Source organism: Panthera leo, chromosome E2 (genome assembly GCF_018350215.1).
Source record: "Panthera leo isolate Ple1 chromosome E2, P.leo_Ple1_pat1.1, whole genome shotgun sequence".
In the NCBI taxonomy this organism is placed as follows: domain Eukaryota; kingdom Metazoa; phylum Chordata; class Mammalia; order Carnivora; family Felidae; genus Panthera; species Panthera leo.
The window spans coordinates 17,711,149-17,733,294 of record NC_056693.1 but is presented as its reverse complement, the minus strand read 5'-3'; the positions used below and the strand labels follow the sequence as shown (position 1 = coordinate 17,733,294).

At 52.3% G+C, this 22,146-nt stretch overlaps 3 protein-coding genes across 8 annotated transcripts; 1 reads left to right on the top strand and 2 right to left on the bottom strand.

Annotated features, from left to right (window-relative positions):
• Positions 1–3,864: 3,864 nt before the first annotated feature.
• NFKBID (NFKB inhibitor delta) lies at positions 3,865–9,957 on the bottom strand. Of its 3 annotated transcripts, none has more exons than XM_042919096.1 (10): positions 9,866–9,957; positions 9,609–9,669; positions 8,511–8,701; positions 8,323–8,428; positions 8,079–8,225; positions 7,912–7,963; positions 7,680–7,828; positions 5,680–5,796; positions 5,167–5,331; positions 3,865–4,534 (listed from the first exon to the last, which is right to left on the bottom strand). In XM_042919096.1, the coding sequence occupies exons 2-10, from the start codon at positions 9,621–9,623 to the stop codon at positions 4,481–4,483; spliced, it is 996 nt and encodes a 331-aa protein (XP_042775030.1). In that variant the 5' UTR covers positions 9,624–9,669; positions 9,866–9,957; the 3' UTR covers positions 3,865–4,480. The 3 variants fall into 3 exon arrangements, with proteins under 3 accessions (XP_042775030.1, XP_042775029.1, XP_042775031.1); XM_042919095.1 differs by lacking the exon at positions 9,866–9,957 and adding an exon at positions 8,937–9,154 and having other exon boundaries at positions 9,609–9,859; XM_042919097.1 differs by lacking the exon at positions 9,866–9,957 and adding an exon at positions 9,768–9,859.
• Positions 9,958–12,714: 2,757 nt separating this feature from the next.
• HCST (hematopoietic cell signal transducer) lies at positions 12,715–14,283 on the top strand. Of its 3 annotated transcripts, none has more exons than XM_042919168.1 (4): positions 12,715–12,903; positions 13,295–13,360; positions 13,771–13,902; positions 14,133–14,283. In XM_042919168.1, exons 1-4 carry the CDS (start codon positions 12,861–12,863, stop codon positions 14,168–14,170), a joined length of 279 nt encoding a protein of 92 aa, XP_042775102.1. In that variant the 5' UTR covers positions 12,715–12,860; the 3' UTR covers positions 14,171–14,283. The 3 variants fall into 3 exon arrangements, with proteins under 3 accessions (XP_042775102.1, XP_042775101.1, XP_042775103.1); XM_042919167.1 differs by having other exon boundaries at positions 12,727–12,903; positions 14,130–14,283; XM_042919169.1 differs by having other exon boundaries at positions 12,733–12,903; positions 13,295–13,318; positions 14,130–14,283.
• A 677-nt stretch (positions 14,284–14,960) lies between these two features.
• Positions 14,961–17,663, bottom strand: LOC122208258 (transmembrane immune signaling adaptor TYROBP). Of its 2 annotated transcripts, none has more exons than XM_042919164.1 (5): positions 17,518–17,663; positions 17,104–17,130; positions 16,817–16,951; positions 16,601–16,647; positions 14,961–15,192 (listed from the first exon to the last, which is right to left on the bottom strand). In XM_042919164.1, the coding sequence occupies exons 1-5, from the start codon at positions 17,576–17,578 to the stop codon at positions 15,127–15,129; spliced, it is 336 nt and encodes a 111-aa protein (XP_042775098.1). In that variant the 5' UTR covers positions 17,579–17,663; the 3' UTR covers positions 14,961–15,126. The 2 variants fall into 2 exon arrangements, with proteins under 2 accessions (XP_042775098.1, XP_042775099.1); XM_042919165.1 differs by having other exon boundaries at positions 16,601–16,644.
• Between the last annotated feature and the right edge of the window lie 4,483 nt (positions 17,664–22,146).

Sequence of the window (22,146 nt, the reverse complement as noted above, 5' to 3'; positions counted from 1 at the left end):
GGGGGAATCAGTGTGTAATCATAGCTCTGGACTCTGGGCGGGGCCTTTAGGAAGGGCGGGGCCCAAAGACTTGGAAGCCTCCCTCTGCCCGCTCAGAAGCTTTCCGTGGTGCCAAACGGTGTGTTACTTCTAGACCTGTATTTGCTGAACCCCAGGGTAGACTCCGAGGAAGCTGTTTCTAGCAGTTTCTCCTGCCTTCTGTTCACCCTCACTCTCAGTCACACACAGCCTCCACCCCCAACCTTCGAGCCTAAGGAGAGAATGAGGATCTTGAAACTCTCTTCCCATTCACAAGCCTTCATCACTTCTTTGGGAGGCAATAGGAATCCCCCTGATATGTGGAAATCCAGTTATGTCCTAGGGAGGGGTATGTGATGTCTGCAAGCACCTATTGGAATTTAAACCTTCATGTGCCCCATTTTGTGACATTGGAGTTAACCCTCTACATATGCTGTTACCTGTCCCAAAAGGGTTGTTACGGGGATTAAGAGGGTTGATATTTGTGGAGACTTAGAAATGTGCCTGCCATTTCACAACCACTTCACAAGTATTTGTTAAATAAATTTTAAAACAGTGTGGCAGCAAATACTCATATGGCACTCCCTCTGTGCTGAGTACGGCTCCAAGAGCTTTTTTTTTTTTTTTAAGTAGGCCCCATGCCCAATGTGTGGTTTGAGCCAACTACTCTGAGCTCAAGAATCGTGTGCTCTACCGACTGAGCCAGCCAGGCACCCCTGCTCTGAGAGCTTTTTACATACACTGACACACTTAATCATTACTTCGATCCCATAAAGGAGGTATTATGATTATTCATTCCCATTTATGGATTAAGAAATGGATATAAGAAGTCATATCACATGCCCACGGTCACTATATAGGAATGGTCAGAGCTAGAGATTCAACCCAGGCAACCTCACCCCAGCACCCATACTCTTGGCCATTTTGCTAACCAGCTGTCTGGTAATTTGAGGCTGTTCAAGTTGTACACTGCAAAACTCCAAGTCCTACCATTCACTATGGATTTGCATTTTTACCACAACTTCCCAGCAGGTGGCAGTAATATGCCATGTTCTAATGGCAGCACACAATTTTCTGACATATGGCCTAGGGAGGGAGCATCTATTTCTTTCTTTCTCTCTCTCTTTCTTTTTAACGTTTATTTTGAGAGAGAGAGAGAGAAAGCATGAGTCAGGAAGGGGCAGAGAGAGGGGGAGAGAGAGAGAAGGAGAGAATCCTAAGCAGGCTCCACACTGCCAGTGCAGAGCCCAACAAGGGTCTCGAACCCACCAACCGTGAGATCATGTTGGACACTTAACCGACGAAGCCACCCAGGCGCCTGGGAGCATCTGTTTCTAATTTTCCCGAGGGCCTTTGAGCTCACAATGTCTCTTACAATATATGCATGTAAATACAGGTCATGTATATTAAATACAGACCTAGTAGACATTGTGAGGGAGATGCCTACATGATGCAAGTTGGATACAATGCCACAGCTTCATTGGAGAACCCAGTTTGCAACGTCATTCTGATTTCGGTTTTAGCTTCAGTTGTACTGAGACAACCCTAGCAGAAACCTATAACTAGCACCACAGGTAGGGGAAAAAGTTGCTTTTGTGTGTTTTCACAGACAAGTGTGATCAATAGGCTAACAATGGGTAAGGAGCTCCAAGCAGATGGAACAGGAAATGAAAGGCCATTTTGCTCACTACGCTCAGTGTATGATTCCTTAATGTTTACATATTAATGGCAATACTTAGGGTAATTTTAAAACACTTATTGAAATTCCAGCAGGAAGAATAACTTTGCTATTGTTTGTTTGACGCTGCCCTCTTTTCTCATTGAAAACAATTTGTTAATTTTTCTTTTAATAATAGTTTCTTAGAGACATAATTTTATCATGTTAATGTGTGTGTGTGTGTGTGTGCGCACGTGCATGTGTGTGTTGATACATGTTGGGATATACATCTTTTTAGATTTTTAAAAAATATTTTTGAGAGAAAGAACGAGTTGAGAAGGGGCAGAGAGGGAGGGGAACAGAAGATTTGAAGCGGGCTCTGCACTGAGAGCAGAGAGGTAAGGTGGGTCTCAAACTCACGAACCTTGATATGACCTGAAGTCAGACCTTAACTGAGCCACTCCAGTGCCCTGGGATATGCATCTTATATGTCAATAGAATCTAAGATGCCATCAATGGTAAGAATTGTCTTTAGGTACCACAAGGGAAAAAAACAGAAATTTTTTTTAAAGTTTTTTTTTTTTTAATTTTTAAGAGAGAGACAGAGAGGGAGAGAGAGCAGGGGAGGGGCAGAGAGAGAGGGAGAGAGAATCCCAAGCAGACTCCACACTGTCAGCATGGAGCCCAATGTGGGGTTCGAACTCACAAACTATGAGATTACGACCTGAGCTGAAAGCAAGAGTCAGACGTTTACCCGAGCCACCCAGGCACCCCAAAATACATAAGTTAAAATAAGCCACGCTATGACTGTAAGATTAACTCCAGTTAAATTGTTCGAATCTATGACATAACATTCCCATGAATTCTTCGTGGGTCAGCTGCCACTACGTGCATACACAGGAAAGCAACGCATGCTGGTACAGGGAGGTGATGTGGCCTCTGAAACTCCACCTCCCAGTGTTCAAGCCCTCGTGTGGTGCCCCCTCCCCAGACTCTGGGCTTGGCCACGTGAATGACTTTGACCAAGTTGATGTCAGCAAGCACGATGCAAGCAAGGGCTTGTTCTCTTGGAACCGCCGTGTGAAGAGATCCGCCCACCTTCCTGGGGAGACCACGTGGACAAAGAGATGCTCGGCCCACTCCCAGTGGTTCCGGCCATCTCAACTGAGCTATCAGACACGTGAGTGAAGTTGGCCAGCCTAATCAGGCCTCTAGCTGACTGTGGCCACATGAGTGACCAAAGCAGGATAGGACTGTCCAGTAGAGCCCAGCCCAGATTGCAGCATCATGAGCAAATAGTGATGGTTGTTCTAAGCCTCAAGTTTCGGGGTAGAGACAGAAGTACATGCCCTTAAGTGTGCTTGGTTTGTTGTCCTTGAGAGGCTCTGAGCAGTGGGGGGCTATGATGGGTCAGAGGGCTTTCAGAGGGGGAGGGGCTCTTTGAGGGATGAGACTCAGATGAAGTCCGGAGCAGAGGCCGTTGGGGCAATTACGAGAAGGGGCATTATGGAGGTCTTCTCTCTTAGTTTGGGTTTCTCCAGAAGCAGGATTTGAGGACAACTTATTGGTAGGGGAGGTGGGATATGACACAGAAAAGGGAAAGCAGTCGAGAAAGAGTATGTTATCAAGCCAGAACCAGTGCGGGGCTTGGAGCTTGACTCTGTTGGGAAACTGAGAGCCTGTACAGAACACATATTTCCACATTATCCTCACAGAGAGGTGAGGGATCTGGAGTATGTATGTGTGTGTGTATTTTAAAGAGAAAGAGCAAATGGGGGAGAGGGACAGAGAGAGAGAATCTTAAGCAGGCTCCACACTCAGGGCGGAGCCCGACATGGGGCTCAATCCCACAACCCTGGCATCATGACCTGAACCGAAATCAAGAGTCGCACACTCAACAGACTGAGCCACCCAGGCGCCCCAGGACCTGGAGTAGTTCTGTGCCATCTCCTTCTGAAAGGAGGGCTGTTAGATGGGAAGCAGTATAAACTCACTGGCATTTAAGGTTGCCGTGCTCACAGCCAGGACAGAGCAGGTCAGACCACCAGATGTTGATACCGTGAGGGTGACAGCAGCACCCACAGTGTCTGCTACACACCCCCCAGGCACCTTCATCCAAACATGCCTACCCAGCCGAGCACCACAGCCACTCCCCTGCACCAATGCCTCCAGAGATTAAGACAAAGACAGTTGAGTCCAAATTGAGTTTAATAAGGAGTTCCACATCGGGGAGGGATTCAATGGAAATGGGGAGATCGGGGACAGGGGGGTCCAGCCAGTGGAGTTCTGAATTAGAAAGCATATGACCTAGGGAACTCACATCTAGAAGAGTCCTTCCCATGTCTCAGAGGTAAGGACCTGAATGGTGTGGGTCCTGGGGAGGTTTGGGGGGTCATCTTAGGAGCTCTACTGGGTGGCACTGGGAGCTATTTTGGGGGTACTCCAAGTACTGTGTCGGGAAATCACATCTGGGGTTCTAGGTGTGAACAGTTGAGTAGGGGCGGGGGCCCCAAAAGATCCCAATGGGGAAAGGGCTAGGGGTCCAGGTGTTTCACAGAAACAAACAAGGGGCCTCGATTTCACAGAAATCATCAAGAAGGCTCCTTGTAGGTGGGAGAGGGGTATTACACCACCCCAAATATTGGGGATTGTTTACACCCCCGCAGCCATTTTGGGGTTTTAATGTAAGACCCCAATGGCAGGACATTCCACATACATTATCACGGATTTGCAACATTAGCATACGCTGGCTGTCCCACAGGACGGTGGGGACTGGAAAATCAGTCCAGGTTCTGGGTTTGAGTCCTAAGAGGACAGGCCTGGGGGTGCCACACGGCTCCTTTTCAACAGCTGCCGGAGCTGCAGACAAGACAAGGCAGAGGAAGAGAAGTTAGGGAGGTTGGAAGGAGAGGTGGGGGACACAAACACTGTGAAGTTGGGGGTTAAAGTGGAGAAGCAGAGTAAGATCAACTGGGTTTGCAGGTCAGAGGTTCAGAGTCAAGACTTAGGGTTAGGGACGAAGGTTCCAACACTGAGAAAAGGTTCAGGAGCCAGAACTGGGGATGGAAGGAAAGCTGGGGTGTGTTCCCACCTTGGGGTTACCATTGAGGACTGGGAGTCAAAGAGTAGAGGCAAGGGATCAGACGTCACATTTAGGGGTCAGAAGTCCCACTCTGACGTCAGGGCTGGGGCAGGGCGTTGGAGGTCAAACTTGGGAATCAAAGGTCACACCCCGAAGTCATGATTCAGGGGTAGAAGTAGAGGCCATACTCTGAGGTCAAGGTTGAAGGAGAGGTTAGGAGGAATCACCAATACCAGGTATGAAATCCAACACTGGGGTCAGAGATCATATTTTCAAGTCAGGGTTGGATAGGGCTCAAAGCCACCTTCTGAGATTAAAATCACCCTCTCAAGTCATGAATGAGTAGTGTCAGGCGTTCACCCTGTTAAGTCAGAGGCCACTCTACAGTCAGGGTGGGCTCAGTGCTCACCCCTTCGGGGCCCGGCCCGGGCCGCAGCAGGTGGACAGGCTGCTCATTCTCCAAGTTTCGCAGTGTTGGATCTGCCCCAGCTGCCAGCAGGCGCCGCACGATGGCCTCCTGGGGTGGCCCAGGGGGCAGGGCAGCCGCCATGTGGAGGGCTGTGTTCCCATGGGCCTGGAGACAGTGAGGGGAGGACTGATAAGGATTCAGACTCAGCTGGCCTGGACCCTCAACAGGTACCCTTCATATTCTACATTCTGCCACACCCGAGTCCCACACTCCCGCCTTCACATCCATGTCCCACATGCCCCCAGTGACATCCCAGAATCCCCTCTACAATCACATTCCACACACCCCTCTCTGTCCTATGCATTCCCCCAATTACATCCACATCCTATACAGTCCCCACCCATGTTCCATACGTTGTCCCCTCCACAGCCATAGCCCACAGGACTCCCAACATCCCACTGCCCCTCTCTGTCATATCTCACACAACCTGCACATGCCAGCCTAGGCCCCTACCTTCATGTTGACAAAGGCCCGCAAGTCTCCCCGTGGCAGCTCCAGCAGCAGCTGAACCAGGGTGGGATTGGCAGCCTGCACGGCCAGATGCAGAACCGTCTTATTGCTCTTGATTTCCTACAGAGAAGGGAACAGCAGAGGTCAGGCCAGCCCTCACACCCAGGGTCCCTCCCATGGAACCAAGAGCCTTTAGACACCTTGTCTCCCCTTTACAAGCACCCAGGGGTGCCTTATACACTTATAGGTGTTGTGCACCATACAAGAGTACCACGTTTAAGGGGGTGCCTTTCACATCGAACGCATCCCAGAACTATACATTTATTATGACAATTTTCCAGCCCAAGTGACTCTGGGCTAGCAGCTGCCTGGCTACCCCACATTCTAAGAGGCACAGTAAAATGTACCTGCATCCCACATGGACAGTCTTTACCTATAAGGATGGGACCTGAGCAGCATCAATCAGAGGCCTAAGCAAGCCTATATCCACTTCTATACTGAGTTGTTCTCTTCATATTTTGGAGCAAATAAATGCATTTTCCAGGGTGAAACCTTATTATGTACCCTTAAAGAGTTTGTAATGATAACGGACATTAAAAAATATTATGTGTTTAGGAATGCCTGGGTGGCTCAGTTGGTAAAGCATCCGGTGCCTCTCTCTCCTCAGGTCATGATCTCACAGTTCATGCGATCAAGTCCAGAGTCAGGCTCTACACTGACAGCAAGGAGCCTGTTTGGGATTCATTCTCTCTCTCTCTGCCCCTTCCCTGCACATGCATGCACGTGCGTGCACACACACTCTCTCTCAAAATAAATAAGCCTTAAAAATTAAAAAAATATATATGTTTGTCTCTACAAGGCAAAATAACCTAGTTGGCTCACCAAATATATTATGAAGAGAAGACAAGGAGACGGAGGGAGAAGCTCTAAATTAGGAGGGACCTTAAAAGTCTTATTATGGCAATATGTGGGCTTTATCTGGATCCTAGTTTTTGTAACGAAAAAAAATAAATATCCCTTAGGGTCAATCAGAAATTTGAACACAGCCAGGATATTTGGTATTTTGAGATTAATTTTTTTTAAGGTGGAATAATCGTACTGAGGTTAAAAGAGTCCCTAACTTTAAAGACACAAATATTTATGGATAAAAATATGCTCGGGCTTGCTCTAAAATAACATAGGGATGCATGGGTGGCTCAGTCGGTTAGGCATCCGACTCTTGATTTCAGCTCAGGTCAGGATCTCACAGTTCGTGGGATCCAGCCCCACATCGGGCCCTGTGCTGACATGGCAGAGCCCATTTGGGATTCTCCCTCTCCCTCTCTCTCTCTCTGCCCCTCTCTTACTCACTCTCTCTCTCCCAAAATAAACAAACACCAAAAAAATTTTTCTAAATAAAATAATACAGGAAAGTGAGGGGATGGATGGGGCAGGACTGGCTACTAGTTGCTGATTATTGATGTTGGGTACGGGGAGTTCACTATACCATTTTCTGTAGTTTATCTGTGTTCAAAATTCCTTAACTAAAAAACAAAACTAAATAAGTCGATGTTTAATTCTCTCAGCCAGCCTGCGAAGAAGCTACGATCAGAGGAAGGAGAATAATATATTTATGAAGAGGTGGATTCTGGCGTCAGACCACCTGGGTTCTAATCCCTTCTCTGATACTCACAAGCTGTAAGATTTTTGACACTGTGCCTCAGTTTTTCTTACCAGTGAAACAGAAAAAGTGATAATAGCACACACGTCAAAGGATGTTTGTGGACTCAATTAGCTAATCCATGAAACGCAGCACTAGATGAATAGTAGGTGCTGGATAAATATAAGCTAAGATCAGTAATGTTACTCTTAGGGGCACAGAAAAATGAAGTCATAGGCTCAAGTTCACATAGCTGGGAAGAGACGAAGCCAGCATTTGTTTGAAGCCCCTGGACATCCAGGTGACCCGCCCCATACCATCCAGGTGACCCACCCTCCTAGGGGCGGCCCACTGCCCAGCTCACCTGGCTGGTGTGATCAGCACCCATGTGCAGCAACATTTGGACACAAGCCAGCCTGTCTCGGGCCTGGGTACTCAGCACCCGGGAACATAGGTCAGGTGGGTGCATAGCAACATTGAGGGCCAGGATGGCCGTGTGGAGAGGGGTGAGGCCTGCAGAATGGAGACAGTGAGGGCTCTGTGTCTGAAGTACCCACCCCACCTGCCACACCTGCCCTGCTCACCACCCAACTTACCCTCAAAGTCTCTGGCTTCTAGGTCAACCTGAACCCCGGAGTTAATCACAGCCTGAGTAGGAGAAGGCAGAGTGCTGGATTAGAGTCTCCCTGGGCCTCCTAGCCCCGGAAGCCATGATTTGAGCAACCAGCCCATCCCATCCACCCCCCTGGTCAGCGGGCCATACCGAGAGGACTCCTGGGAGCCCATAGGTAGCGGCCACATGCAAGACAGAACGTCCCTGATGATCGGTGGCATTGGGCTCTGCCCCCAGGTTCAGTAGATCCTCCACAATCAGGGGCTGGTTGGCGGCGGCAGCCACCAGGAGAGGGGTCTGCAAGACATAAGAAGGTCAGTCTGGGGCCCCCGTCTGAAATCCAGGCCCCAGACCTTCTGCCTTCAATCCAGGAGTCCAGGCCCCTGGCCCTCACCTTGCCCTTATGCTCACGAATGTCCAGATGTCTGTACATTTGGAGCATCTCAGCTGCAGCATATGCTGCCCAGCGCAAGCCACGAGCCGCAAACAGGTGCAGGAGCCTGAGGACAGGTAGGGGGACACCAGTGAGCACAGCACCCCAGCTGAGCCAGGAGCATGCAGACCGCGATCCCCCATACTCACGTGTCTCCCTCCTCATCCTGGGCCAGCAGCCGTTGTGGCCCCAAAGCCAGCATGTGAGCACGGGCTGTGTCCAGAGACGGTCCGGTGGTCACGGGAGGCATCTGTGGGGGTCCTGAGGGGAGTCCAGAACCTCTCCAGGATCCTGCCTGTGGCAGGGAAGGTTCTGCACAAAGCCGGGTATCCAGGGGGTCCTGAAGGGTGCATGTGGTGGGAAGAGCCAATCAGCTGAGCATTCTCTCTTCCTAACATATATACATACACATACAGAGTGCCAGGTACAGTGGCTGGGTGTCCCATCTGTACCAAATGACCTTGGACCTCTGGGCCTCAGTGTTGCCCATCTGAAGAACAGGACCTTAATCCAGCCTGAGGGCAACTGGGGATTTTAGGGGCCCTTCAGTATCCTGTTCCCACTCTGTATCTCACCTCCATCCCCACAGAAAATGGACACTGGCGCCCTGGGTCGGAGGGTGGGTAGAAGTCGGGAGTCAGGAAACCTTCAGCAGCAGAAGCAGGGTAAGAGTAGGGGCTGTCTGTGTAGGCAGCATGCGTGTTGGGGTCCCAGTCTGGAAAGCCCGTGGTGGGGGCCAGGCTGCCAAGTCCAGAACCCACAGTCTCCTGGTGTACTGGCAAGCGAGAATGGCCTGTGTGTGAGAGGAGGAGCAGGGGCAGGCCTGGTTACCAGAGTCAGGGAAGTCATCAAGGCCGGAGGACCTGTGTGAGAGCCCGGAACCTCCCAAGGTGCTGGGAGCCAGTCCTCGTCCGTGTGGGACACCAAAGGGCTGGGACCCCGAATCCAGGACGCCGAGGGGTTGGAAGCTTGGACTTCTGAAACCTGGACTCCTGGGACACTGTGGGGCTGAGGGCCTAGACTCCCGGAGCAACGGAAGGCTGGGAGCCTGGGCCCCTGCAACACGGAACGGCTACGTACATAGATTACAGGGCTCCAAAGAATCTGGGAGATCCAACTGCCACTGGGTCCCAGCAAGAGAAGGTCTGACTCCTACGCTCCCAAAAGTCCTAAGATTTGGAACGTTTGAGTCCCTGAAGAAAGCTGGGGCTGTGAGCTGAGGGAAGCAGATGATTTTCCAGACTTACCTGCCTCACTCTCATTCACAGATGGGGTCAGGGACTGGGCCAGAGGAGGTGGAAACTGTCCCTGTAGAGGCAGAGACAAAAAGGAACAAGGGAGAATTTCTATGACCGATCCCCCAGCATCCATTCCCCCACCCACAGCGTATCTAAGTCAGGACTAGCCTCTCATCTGTTCTGAGGGCCCAGCAGGCCATCAAGTCCTTGCCCAATGGGGCAGAGCCTCATGAGAGTTGTAGTTCACAAGGCTCCATGGGCCTTACCGGTACCCCACCAGCATCAGGCTGCTGCTGACGGCGCCTCTGTTCCTCCAGGAGCTTCTTCACTGTTTGTGACGGGCAGTGGCTGCGTTCACCCCGGCTCACTTGGGGGGGGGGGGGGGCAAGGGGGGAGGGAAGGGGGGGAAAGGGGGGGGGAAGAGATGGAGGGAAATAATTAGGGGTCTTTAAGTCACCCAACCACGCGGGGGAGTGGTTTTGGGCTCCCTGCCTCGCCCTCCTGCACGGAAAAACTGGCACATTGACTCCGCCTGCGAACTCCAAAGCCAATCTTAGCTTTCAGGTGCAGCATCCGCCTCCGCCGCCGCCGTTTCCTTCCCTTTGCTTCGCACTTTCCCCTCTGACCCAACTTTCCACCAGCGTCGTGGAAACTGAGGAAGGGGGAGGAGGGCGCTCCTCTGCAGCACCTCCCCCCAACTTCCGTGAAAAATCCCAGCCCCCAGACCTCTCATTCCCGAGGCCTCGGGGGTCGCAGGGAATCACTCCCTGAGACGCCTGCACAACTAGGTTCTCAACATCTCTGCCCTAGAAGCTGACACACTTTCCTCTGGAAACCAGGCGTCCGAGTCCGCAGCCCCTCTCCCCAAGGAACCACGAATCAATAGCCCCTAGCTCATCTGGGTTCCAGAAGTCCAGACCCCATTCCCCCTTGAGACCTAACAGTCCAGGCCCCATTTTGCGGGAGTCCGAGAGCCTAGCACCCGTTTCCCCAAGACCCAGGAGTCCGGGCCCTCAGCCTCTTCCTCTCTAGCACCTGGGAGTCCCAGTTTGCAGAAGCCTGGTCCACACCACCCCGGAAGTGCGGGCGTTCAACGCTCACCCTTCAGAGCCCGGATTCCGGAGGAGGAAGGGTTAAGCGGGGGAGGGCGGACTCGGAAACAGCCCAGCCGCGACGCGCTGACGTCACGGCTCTCACGCAAGGGAATCTTCCAACCACCCCTTCCACGCCTGGCCGCGCGCAGCAGGTGTCCCGCTGAGAGGCGGGGCGCTTGGCCAAGCGTGGAGCGCGTGGAATCCCCGCACGTGGGGAATTCCCGAGCAGCCCAGGGACCCAGGGCTGGTGGAGACTCGGGAATTCCCGGGGTGGGGGGTAGGGTCAAGGCCTGCGTGGACCCCTGCGGCCAGGCGCCGGATCTTACCCCCGCGGACCCGTGGCTGATTTTTAAACAACCACGCCCCCTCCCCCAGGACTCAACCTAGCCCCTTTCTACACTCCTTCCCAGCCCCGTCCTCCCACAGGACCCAGGGGTCGGGCCTCCAGCCCCTTCACCTCCGGGACCCGGGATTCCGAATCTCCAATCCCCTACCGCCCAGGACCCAGGAGTCCAGAACCCCAGCCGCTCCTCCATCACCACCCAGATGCCCGGGCCTCCTGGCCCCTCCAAACACCAAGTACCCTCACTCTCAGCACCCAGGCCTGATCCTCCCAGCTCCGTCTCTGGCATCCTCAAGAGCCGGACTCCCAGCCCCTCGCTCCTTCAAGGGGCCGAGCGTGTCTCACCTCCCCACCCCACCCCCATTACCTCGGGGATTCCGTGGCGCGGATTGCGGGCCCCCAGGGCCGCGGCCTCGGCGCTGCGCCAGCCTCGCTCTTTCCCGCGGAGCCGCCGCCGGGTCCCCGATCTAGAGTTGGTGCCCCGCGAGTTTTTAAACTGGGGTTCTAGCACCGCCCGGTCATGGGTAGGGCCCCGCCCACAGGCCTGGGAGTCCCCGTGTCGCGCTCTAGCAAGCCGAGTCTCTGAATGGGCGGGGCTGACACTGCGAGCCAGACTCCTGAGTCTCCCAGGAAAGAGGCAGCTGGGGGCCCCATCTTAGGTCTGAAGGAGAAGTGGGCCCAGAACAGCCGAGTCCTGAAGGAGGAGAGCACTGAGGGCCTAGACTTCTGAGGCTCTATCCAAGGGGGTGATGGAGGTTTCGATTTCTGGGCCCTGGGCTGAGAGGGGACAGTATTACTGTGTCCTGGGGTAAGAGGGGACTGGGGTCCCGGTCCCCAGGGAGGGAAGATCTGTTGGTAAGAGCGACCATAGGTGGGCTCAAATTTCTCCCTTTCCCCCACATCACCTTCTTTTTCAGAGGGCAGTTCTCATATATTCATCATCATTAAAAATGATTTATTACTGCAAGAGAGGTACTTTGCTGGGCGCTGTGGTATAGCTGTGAACTAAGCAGCCAGGAATTCCCAGCCCTCAAGCCAACTGACATTCCAGGGGAGGCTCATTCTCGGTTCCCATCTCAGTGATCATGTTAATCATTTCTCTCGGGCTCTCAAGGCTTCTGCTCCCCTGGTTCTCCTCCCTCACATGCTGTTGCTTCCCTGGCTGTTTCCGCCTCTTCACCCATTCTTGGGGGCCAGGGGCACTCCTCTGTCTGTACTCACTTCCTTGGTGACCTCATCCAGTCTCGTGGCTTTAAATACCATCCATAAGCCATCAACCTGAAAATTTACATTTCCAGACCAGATTTATCCCCTGAATTCATAGATGCAGCTGTGGTCATTCAGTTCCACAAGGAATCTCTCAGGCATTTCCAACTCCGTGTCCCCAGACCTTGACACTTTCCCCTAAACCTGCTTCCCCTCATTTGCCATCTCTGTCCAAGGATGCCCCAACTTTTCAGTTGCTCAGTCCAGAAGTTTTGGTCATCCTGAATCCCTCTGTCTCTCACACACCCATACCTACATGGTCAACAAATTTTGTTGGTTCTACTTCCAGAATCTTTCCATCTCTCCAGTGCCCACAACCTGGTCCATCTGTCACCTCCCACCTAGACAAACATAGCAGCCTCCCTGGTCTCTGACCCTACCCCCAAAGGCAGTCACAGGGACTCACCACTTCTACCCCTCCCACACACACAGGAAGCAGGTGGCCTTGTCACCAGCAGGGTGATATCCGCTATTGCTTGCTTCTCTACTCCCCCACTGTTCCTCAGGACTTCTCTGGACCAAAGCCTTTTGCCAGCCCCCTTCTAGCCCCTACCCACCATGGCCCCTTCAAGTGACATCCTGTTCCTGCTTTTGCTCCCAGGTGAAGCCAGTGGCTATGGGGGGTGGCAGGCACGGTATTTATGAAAAGGGTGGCTCAGGTGGCATCTGAAGGGAGGGGTGCTGAGAGCAGATCCTCCCAGTACCCCTTCCTTCCTCGAGATCCATTTGGCTTCAGAGGCTGGTTCTCTGGGGAGAGAAACGGAGTCTGGAGCCTCTGCCTGTTAATCGCCCCATCTCCCTGCTGGGTCTGTCTCTACTTCTACTTCTGATGTCCTATCTCTGTGTGTCTTTGGGAGCTCCCCTTCCCATCTGGCCTCTTTCTCATCTGCTCCCTCTGGAATGGAGGTTGCTTCTCAGGACACCACCTTTCCCTGCACCCTGTTTTGGGAACCACCTCTCCCTGCTGACCCACCTTCCCTCTCTTTTCACAGTGGCTGTGGCTCTGACAACCCCAGGTGAGAAATCAGCACTCCTTCCCTTTTGCCATGGCCCTTCAGGTACTGCTTCTGTCCCTAAAGTGTGGCCTGAGGGTCCTGGAACACCCCAGGTCACCACCTCACCTCTCACCCCCAAATCAGAGCCCCCAGAGGACCTGCAGCCCTCTCTGGGTCCCCGTATCACTGCTCTCATCACCAAACTGAAGCCCCAGGGACTCAGCCACCCCCCAGCCTTCTTTGGGAGTACCCACTAGGCCCGAAGCACCACCCATGTCTCTCTGTGCTGGGACACCCCCACCTGTCTCCAGTCCTCCACCTCCCCTTTCATTCCCCAAGTCAAACCCAGGGAATCTCAGACACCCCCCCCCCCCAGGGACTTCCTCTGTCCCATATGCCCAAAGTGCAGTCCTGAGGGTCTGGAACCCCCCCCCCCCACCTCAATCCCCTTCTGTCTGGGCGCCACCCACCAGGTTCCTGTTCCGGATGTGGGCCCCCCTCCCTGCCGATGCTGGTAGGCCTCATGGCCGCCGATTTGGTGGTGTCGCTGCTGATCGTTGCGGTGGTGTTTGTGTGTGCTTGCCCCCGCCGCAGGCCCACCCAAGGTGAGGGCAGAGACAGGATGGGGCCCGGAGGGGCTGATGGCCCTAGGGAGGGGGTCCCCGGGGAGGTGTCCTCCAGGGAAGCCCTGGAGGATATGCTGGGGAAACCCTGGGGGTGGTGCATGGGGGAACTCCTGAGGAAACCCCTGAGGCAGGGGGTCCCCAGGAAGGTAGAGACGTGGGTGGCTGGTAGGTGGTCAGGCCTCATGCTTTCTCTCCCCCACCCCCAGAAGATGACAAAATCTACATGAACATGCCTGGCAGGGGCTGACCCCCTTGTAAGCGACACCTTTGACTTCTGACCCTCTCATCCTGCATTGTGTGTGGTGGCACAGGATACCCACTCCCGACTTGGGTTGGAATAAAGCAACTGAAATACCTCTAGTTTTGTTTGTTTGTTTGTTTTTTAAGATGTTTGGGGGGGCGCCTGGGTGGCTCCATCAGTTAAGCGTCTGACTCTTGACTTTGGCTCAGATCATAATCACATGGTTGGTGAGATGGAGCCCCGCGTCTGCACTGACAGCTCAGCACCTGCCTGGGATTCTCAGTCTCCCTCTGTCTGCCCCTCCCCCACACTCTCTCTCTCAAAAATAAATAAATAAACATTAAAAAAAAAAGACTGTAAGGGCGCCTGGGTGTGGGTGTCTCAGTCGGTTAAGCATCCAACTTTGGCTCAGGTCACGGTCTCGTGGTTCGTGGGTTCGAGCCCCGTGTCGGGATCTGTGCTGACAGCTGGGAGTCTGGAGCCTACTTCAGATTCTGTGTCTCCCTCTCTGCCCCTCCCCTGCTCACGCTCTGTCTCTCTCTGTGTCTCAAAAATAAATATTAAAAAATTTTTTAAAAACAATTTAAGTCATCTCCACAGCCGATGTGGGGCTCGAACTTACAACCCTGAGATCAAGAGTTGCATGCTCTTCCAAATGAGCCAGCCAGGTGCTCCAAAACACCTCCAGTTCTAAGTCTTCCTCAAAGAACCCCAGGGTCCCCAGAGCTTCCCTCCCTCCCAGGAACTTCACATATCCCCTGCTCCTTCAGCCCAGAGATCTGGAATAACTCAATAGTGTTTTTGTGTGCCATGTTTATTTGGGAGCAGTGGTGAAGAAAAGTCTGACATCTCAGGGAGAGCACTCTGGATCTGGATCTTGGTGGGAGGAGGAATAAGGTGCTGGGTAGGCATCAGGAATGACTGGATCCAGGCATCAGGTTGTCGACTGCTGTGCTTTGGGCTCATTTGTAATATGGCCTCTGTGTGTTGAGGTCACTGTAGACATCTGACCTCTGACCTTGGAGCTCCTAATGGGAGAGACAGGGTGGGAACCATCAGTGGAAGAGGTACGCTGAATAAACTTAAAACAAAATTCAGCCTTCTCCCAGTGGCCTGTAAAGCTCCTAGCAGCTTCGTCAGCCTTGCAGCCATGGAAGAGATCTGGATTTTAATCGAGTGCATTCAGTCTTTCCCTTTCTGCTCTGCCTCACCATCATGTCCCAGCCTCAGGGCCTTTGTGTGTGCTGTTCTCTCTGCCTAGAACACAGGTTTCCTAGATATTCTCATGGATGGTTCCTTTTCCACCTGCAAGTCTCAGCTCATGTCACTTCCTCAGAGAAGCACTTCTTGATACCCCATCTAATTTCTCCCCTCCACACGCACACCCCAGTCACTGCCACACCAGCTTTATTTCGCTCATGATACTTTCCCCCAATGATATTATGTTAATTTGCTTCAAGTCCATCTCTCCAACTAGTATGTAAACTGTTGCTGTGTAGGTGCTCAACAAATTCTACCAAAGGACAAATAAATTAGAATAACGCTTTCCCCCCGAATTTCACTGCCCCTGGTAACTGAAAATCTCCTTCATTCTTCTGGACCTCATGGAGCCAAACTCAAGATTCTTTCACCTTACAAAAAGACTTTTTAATCCACAAGGGAAGCAAAGCAAAGCTGGCTGCAGGTAAGTAAGAGATTTCATAGAACGAGGCTCACAATTGAGGGGGAGGTTTATGGTCCAAAGAGACAGACTTCAAACTGAATCCCTGAAATCATATGCAAACGACTGGTCTGGGTGCACACCTCGATGGGAAGGGGTCTGTTCAGCTTCCATTAGATTCTCACAGGAGCCCATGACCCCCAAAAGGGTTGAGAAGGACATTGACAGAGAGGCAAGAGAAGGAGAGATGCCTCTGTCTGCATGGTGGTTCTTAAGAAGGGTTTCAAGGGTGCTTGTACCGCCCCTAGATTATATGTACAATTTGTAAATTTTTGTGTGGATTTTCTGAGGAATCTCTAGCTTTCATCAGCTTCTCAAAGCGATACAGGATCCCCCCTTCCAAAAAATTCTAAAACTCCTCTCTTCGGAGTTACTGAATTAGAGCTGAATTATATCCTCTTGCCCTTCTAAGAGCTTCTCCCAGAAATCATTCTGTCCTGAACAATTCAGTGCCTGCCTGAAGGTTAGGGCCTGCATTTGCCCTTGCAAAGGTAAAGCCATCCCTGGGTTTTCTCACACATTTTAAGCTGCACATAAGGTCATGATTGATCACTGAAAGCCCTTGTGGACAGATCATGAAAGCCCCGTTAGTCTTTGAGGGTTTGAAATGTTGCTGAGAAAGTGGCTTTAGGGTCTAGGTCCTAAAGGGACTGGGGAGGTGTTTAGGACAGACATGCACAGGGTAGGAGTGAGATGTGAGAAGCTGGTTTTCTCACCTGATATGGCGACTCTGTCTCCGTAATGCGCTGTTTCCTGGTCACTGCTGGGGGATGGGGAGTAGTGCAGGGTGCAGAGACAGTTAAGGTGGTGAATCAGGACAATTTTGTCCCTCCATCAATGTCCCTTTGGATGGTTGTGACTTGGGAGCTTACCCCTCCCTGCCAGGCAAGTCCTCAGAGGGGCCCAGGCTCTCCCCTGCCGTCCCCACTCACCGTCCACAGCCCCTCGCCCCCGAGGGAACAGCCGGCCCAGGGAGTACACAGCCAGGGCGATGAGGAGGGTCAGTACCAGGTCCCCCAGCACGATCCCCGCCAGCACACCGGGACTCACCACGGAGCAATTGCATTCTGAGAATGTGGCACAGGGGGTTTGTGGGGGCGGTCAGTGGGAGTTGGGAATTGGGAGGAGGTGCCAGCAGGGGCAGGTTTGGAAAGACTGGGGAACAGAGATGGGGAAGTCTTTGGGAGGCAGGGAGGGGAATTGCAGGGTCTAGGCCTACCGTTCTGTGCCTGCGCAGGGCTAAAACCTGAGGAGAGAAAAAGAAGGTAAACTGAGGTCTGGGGCTGTGACTGCAGGGTGGGCACAGAAGCTGGGGAGGCTGGGTCCTGAGAGCTAGGAGATAAGAGTGGAGAATGATGTCTGGTGGGACCTGTGGGTCAGCGTCAAGGCCCCTGGACTGTATTACTTTCACCCTGACCTGCCCTGTTGCAACACCGTTAGAGTCCCCCCACCCCCGCTTCTGCCAGAGGCCAGATCTTGGGGGCTCAGGCTCCGGGAGAGACCCACACGTTTTAGGGAGCTGGGGATCTGCTTCCCTCCACCTCCCTTTTGATTCTCCTTCTACCCTGCTCTCTGCTCTGCTCCAAGCTGAGCCCAGGGACGGGGGAGGCAGTTGCAGAAGCCCCCAACTCACCACCCACAGTCAGGAGGAGAGGCAGGAACAGGAGCCTGTTGGAAGGTCCAAGGACCCCCATGACGCAGGTGACGCTGCTGGACACCAGAGTTCAAGGGCCGGTGGGATATGGTGTAGTGTCCAACCAAGTGAAGGAGGAAGTCTGAGGTGGGTGGTGGCAGGAGGGAGGAGGGGACAAGACAGGAGGAGGGACAGAGACAGATAACGCCAGAAAGAATCAGGCCAAGACGCTCCAGGGGCCATGCTATAGCCCCTAACTACCGGAACATAAAAGGAAATGTGCCAACCCACCCCCACTCGGGGGTCAGCCATCGGTGTAACGGGAGAGTCAGTAGCTATGATTGCCGTCAGCATGGCCTCTTCCTGGCTGGGCAGCCTTGAACAAGCCATTCAACCTCTCTGGTCCTCAGTTTCTTTATCTGTAAAATGAGGAGTAAAATAGTACCTATTTTGTAGGGGTTTATGGGGATGGAATGAATTAATGTTTCTAGAACAGGGTCCCACACTTGTCAGTTTTTTATAAGCATCAGCTATAATTATTTGATACTCAGAGCCTTGTGATGTTTACAGGATATTAAAAGAGAGCCATCAGGATATGGGCACTAATGAGCCGCAGGCACTCTGTCCTAAGTGTTAACTCATTTAACCCCCACAGCACCCTTCTGAGGTAGATGCTCTTATCCCCATTTTACAGAAAGGTAAAGACACTTGCCCAAGGTCACACAGGAAATAAAGGTGATAGTGAAATACAGGACCCAGGGACAGATAGTTGACCCTTAGAAGAGGAAGAAAAAAAGAACCAAGACGAAAGAAAGATAAGGAAGGAGAAAGAGATGGCGAGGCCGAGAAAGAGAGAGAGAGAGAGAGAGAGAGAGAGAGAGGCAGGCAGTGACACCAAAACACACAGCACAGACACAGGATTGAGCGTTTGGGGTGAGGCAAGTGGGGGGACAACATGGTGACCACTGGGCCAGGCTGGGCTGCCCCACCAAATAAGGAAGTAGCTGGAAGTGAGGACAGAGGGAGGCACCCAGGGGGAGACAGGGACTTCTAGGCCCCTACAGGAGCCTGAGCTGGGACTGGCTAGGAGGAACCTGAGGTTAAGGCACTGGGGGATGGGCCAGCGGCAGGAAGCCCTCCTCCCCCATCCAGGCGTCACACCCCGCAGCTCCCTGGGCCTGGGCTTAGGAGAGAAAAGGGGAACCTGGATGCTGGTCATGGGACAGGCTCCGAGTGGCCCTTTGTGGTGGGGGGATTTGGAAGCCAGAGGAGGGTCAGGGCCCAGTCCGAGGGAGCACTGGCTGCTAACAGCCTCCGTCGCCCAGGCCTGGCCAAGTCTCCAACACCCCCACCCCTACCACCGCCAGGTCTGGAGTGAGCACGGAGAGAAGAGGCGAGCTGTGGAGGCCCTTGCAGCAGCACCCTAGGCCTCAAGGTGGCTGAAGCTGAGCGAGCCGTGGTCTCAGTCAGCGACCACAGGAAGCTCTCAGCCTGGAGGGTCTTGAATCAGGCGTTTGTGGACTCCCTCTGGCTGGGCAGGGGGAGCACACTGCAGGGGGCAGGGACCAAAGCAGGGGCCAGGCTGCCGCTACAGTCCAAAATATTGAGAGGATTTTGTGACGTCTCCCGGAAAAATGCCCGCGTGGCACCCTGTATGTGCTCAGTGAATATTCATCACTATCCTCATCATTACAGTTATCCTTATCAGTACTTCAAGTCTCCAGTTCTGGGCTCCTCTTGCTGAAAGTCCTCCCTCAACCCCTCAAACTCGGCCCCACAATCCGGTCCTCCCGGCTCCAGCCAGGCCTGAGCCGGCCCCGGAATCCAGTCTGAACAGCGCGCTCACGCACCATCCAATCAAGCAGCTGCGGCCCTTGGGCTGGTGCTGCGTCCGAGTCCCAGAGCCTCCCCTTTCCACTGCTGAGATGTGGGGAAGTCGGAGCTCTCCCAAGGGAACTGACTTAGTGGCAGATATTTGTGGGAGGTGGGGTAGAGGCTCTTTACCAACCAGAAGTGAAGTATTTCAATATTTTGGCATCTCGTATGATCGCACCGGTACGGACCGCAGAATGCTGGCCGGGGCTGGTCGGGCTGGGCTCTCATGGGTGGGCGAACCATTGAGTGAAAGAAGGCTGTGATGGGGGGCACCCAGCTGACTGCGAGCCACCCTCACAGGGTGCCAGACTCCAGGAAGTGGGGCTGTTTCGCCCTCCCTTGAGATCTGTAAAATGTCTCAATGTCTCCTGGCAGAAGCCCAAGAGTTGGGCAAGGCCCAGACAGACTTTGCCAGAAAGCAGGCAATGTGTCTAGCCTGTAACAAGCTTGCCTCTGTGGCAGATACAACCCCTCCTCGCTCTCCTTGCTTCCACTTTTGCCCCCTACAGCCCATCCTCCCCATAACAACCAGAGGAAACTTGTAAAAAAAAATTTTTTTTAATGTTTATTTATTTTTGAGGCAATGCAAGAGACAGAGTGCAAGCAGCGGAGGGGCAGACAGAGGGAGACACAGAATCCGAAGCAAGCTCCGAGCTCTGAGCTGTCAGCCCAGAGCTGGACACGGGGCTCAAACTCACGAACCATGAGATCATGACCTGAGCCCAAGTCAGACACCCAACCGACTGAGCCACTCAGGCGCCCCGGAGGAAGCTTTTTTGAAAAGGCAGAGAACCAGTTTTGTAAATGGCCAAAATATTAGAACAGATAATGTCACAGAAGAAGGGATGTGAATGGCCCATAAGCCTGTGAAAAAGCGTCCAACATCATTAGTCATTAGGGAAACACGAATTAAAACCACAATGAAATACCACTACACATCCGCTGAAATGACTAAAATTAAAAAGACTGACCCTTGGGGCGCCTGGGTGGCTCAGTCGGTTAAGCGTCCAACTTCGGCTCAGGTCATGATCTTGCGGTCTGTGAGTTCGAGCCCCACGTCAGGCTCTGTGCTGACAGCTTGGAACCTGGAGCCTGCTTCAGATTCTGTGTCTCCGTCTCTCTCTGCCCCTCCCCCACTTGTGCTCTGTCTCTCTCTATCAAAAATAAATAAAATGTAAAAAAAAATTTTTTTAATTAAAAAATAAACAAAATAAAAAGACTGACCCTCTCAAGTGTCAGCAGAGATGTGGAGCAACTGGAAATCTCACACTGCTGGTGGAAATGAAAAAATAGAAACCTTATAAAGGTAAATATTCACCTACGCGGAGATCTAGCAATTCCACAGAAGCAGGCGTTTACCCAGGAGAAATAAAAGCATATATTTACATCGAGACCTGCCTATCTTTCTGTCCTCCCTTTCTCCCCCTCTTTTCCTCCCTTCCGCGACTCCAGCTACCCTGGCCTTCTTGTTTCTTGTATAAGTCAAGTGCACTCTCACCTCACGGCCTTTGTACCTGCTGTTCCCTCTGCCTATGATGGTTTTCCCAAAGTCCATGTAGAACTGGCCACTACTGGTCTTTCAGCTCTCAGCTCAAATGTTACACCCTCCCAGAGACCTCTCCCGCTCAAGTCACCCACCACCATCAATTTCATTTTCTTCCTGTATTTATCATACCTGAAATTCTCTGATTTACGTGTTCCCATTTTACTGTCTGCCACTTCCTCTAGAATAGAAATTCCATGAGAACAGGAACCTTTCTGCCGTGCTCACCGTTGTATTCTCAGCACATAAAGTAGATGCCCAGGAATTTTTTTAAAAGTTTATTTCATTTATTTAAATAAATAAAGTTTATTTATTTATGCAGAGCTTGATCTCGCAAACCTGTGAGATCATGACCTGAGCTGAAATCAAGAGTCGGATGCTTAACCGACTAAGCCACCCAGGCTCCCCAGAAAATATTCTTTCAATATTGGACTAAATGGCCACCAGGAACAGGTTGGATTAAACGTGGCTCCTCATGTCTGCATCACGCTCTAATGGTATCCCAGACATGCCTCCTGTTTCTCCTTGAATTAATCACTTGGCAGATAAGAATGCTAGGGTTCCCCCGATATCCTCCTGCTCCTTCTTCCACAAAATTTTTAGCAAGGCATCTGCCCACTCAACTAAAAACTGTATTTCCTGGCCTCCTTCGCATTTAGAGTGGCCATATAACTTTATTCTGGCCAACGGGTAGCATGGGAAGTAAAGTGGCGATTTAAAAGGCAGAGCCTTTGTGGAGGAATGCACTCTACGCTTCTCCTTGACTTTCTCATTTGCTGGAATTGGAATGTGGGAAACTTGGAACAAGTGGATGAGGACAACATGACAAAAATGAAAGAGTAAGAAGACAGAAGAATCCTCAGTGCTCATCACCTTGGAAGAGCCACGCCAACCCCGGACTGTTACGTAAGGGAGAAATTTCTACCTTGTTCAAGACACTTGTGGTAGGTAGTCTCCAAAGATGGTCACCAAGAATTTCTTCCTCCCAATATGCACACGCCATCCCCCATACCAAAAGGTAGAGTCCCATTTTCCCTGCCCTTGAATCTGAGCTGACCTTGCAACTTGCATTGACAAAGAACGTGGCGGAAGGGATGCTGTGTCAGTTCTGAAGGTAGACCTTAAGAATCCTTATAGCTTCTGGTTTTGCTTTCTTGGAATCCAGCTGCCATGCTGTAAGGAAGTCCAAGCTCCCTTCCCAGAGAGTGAGG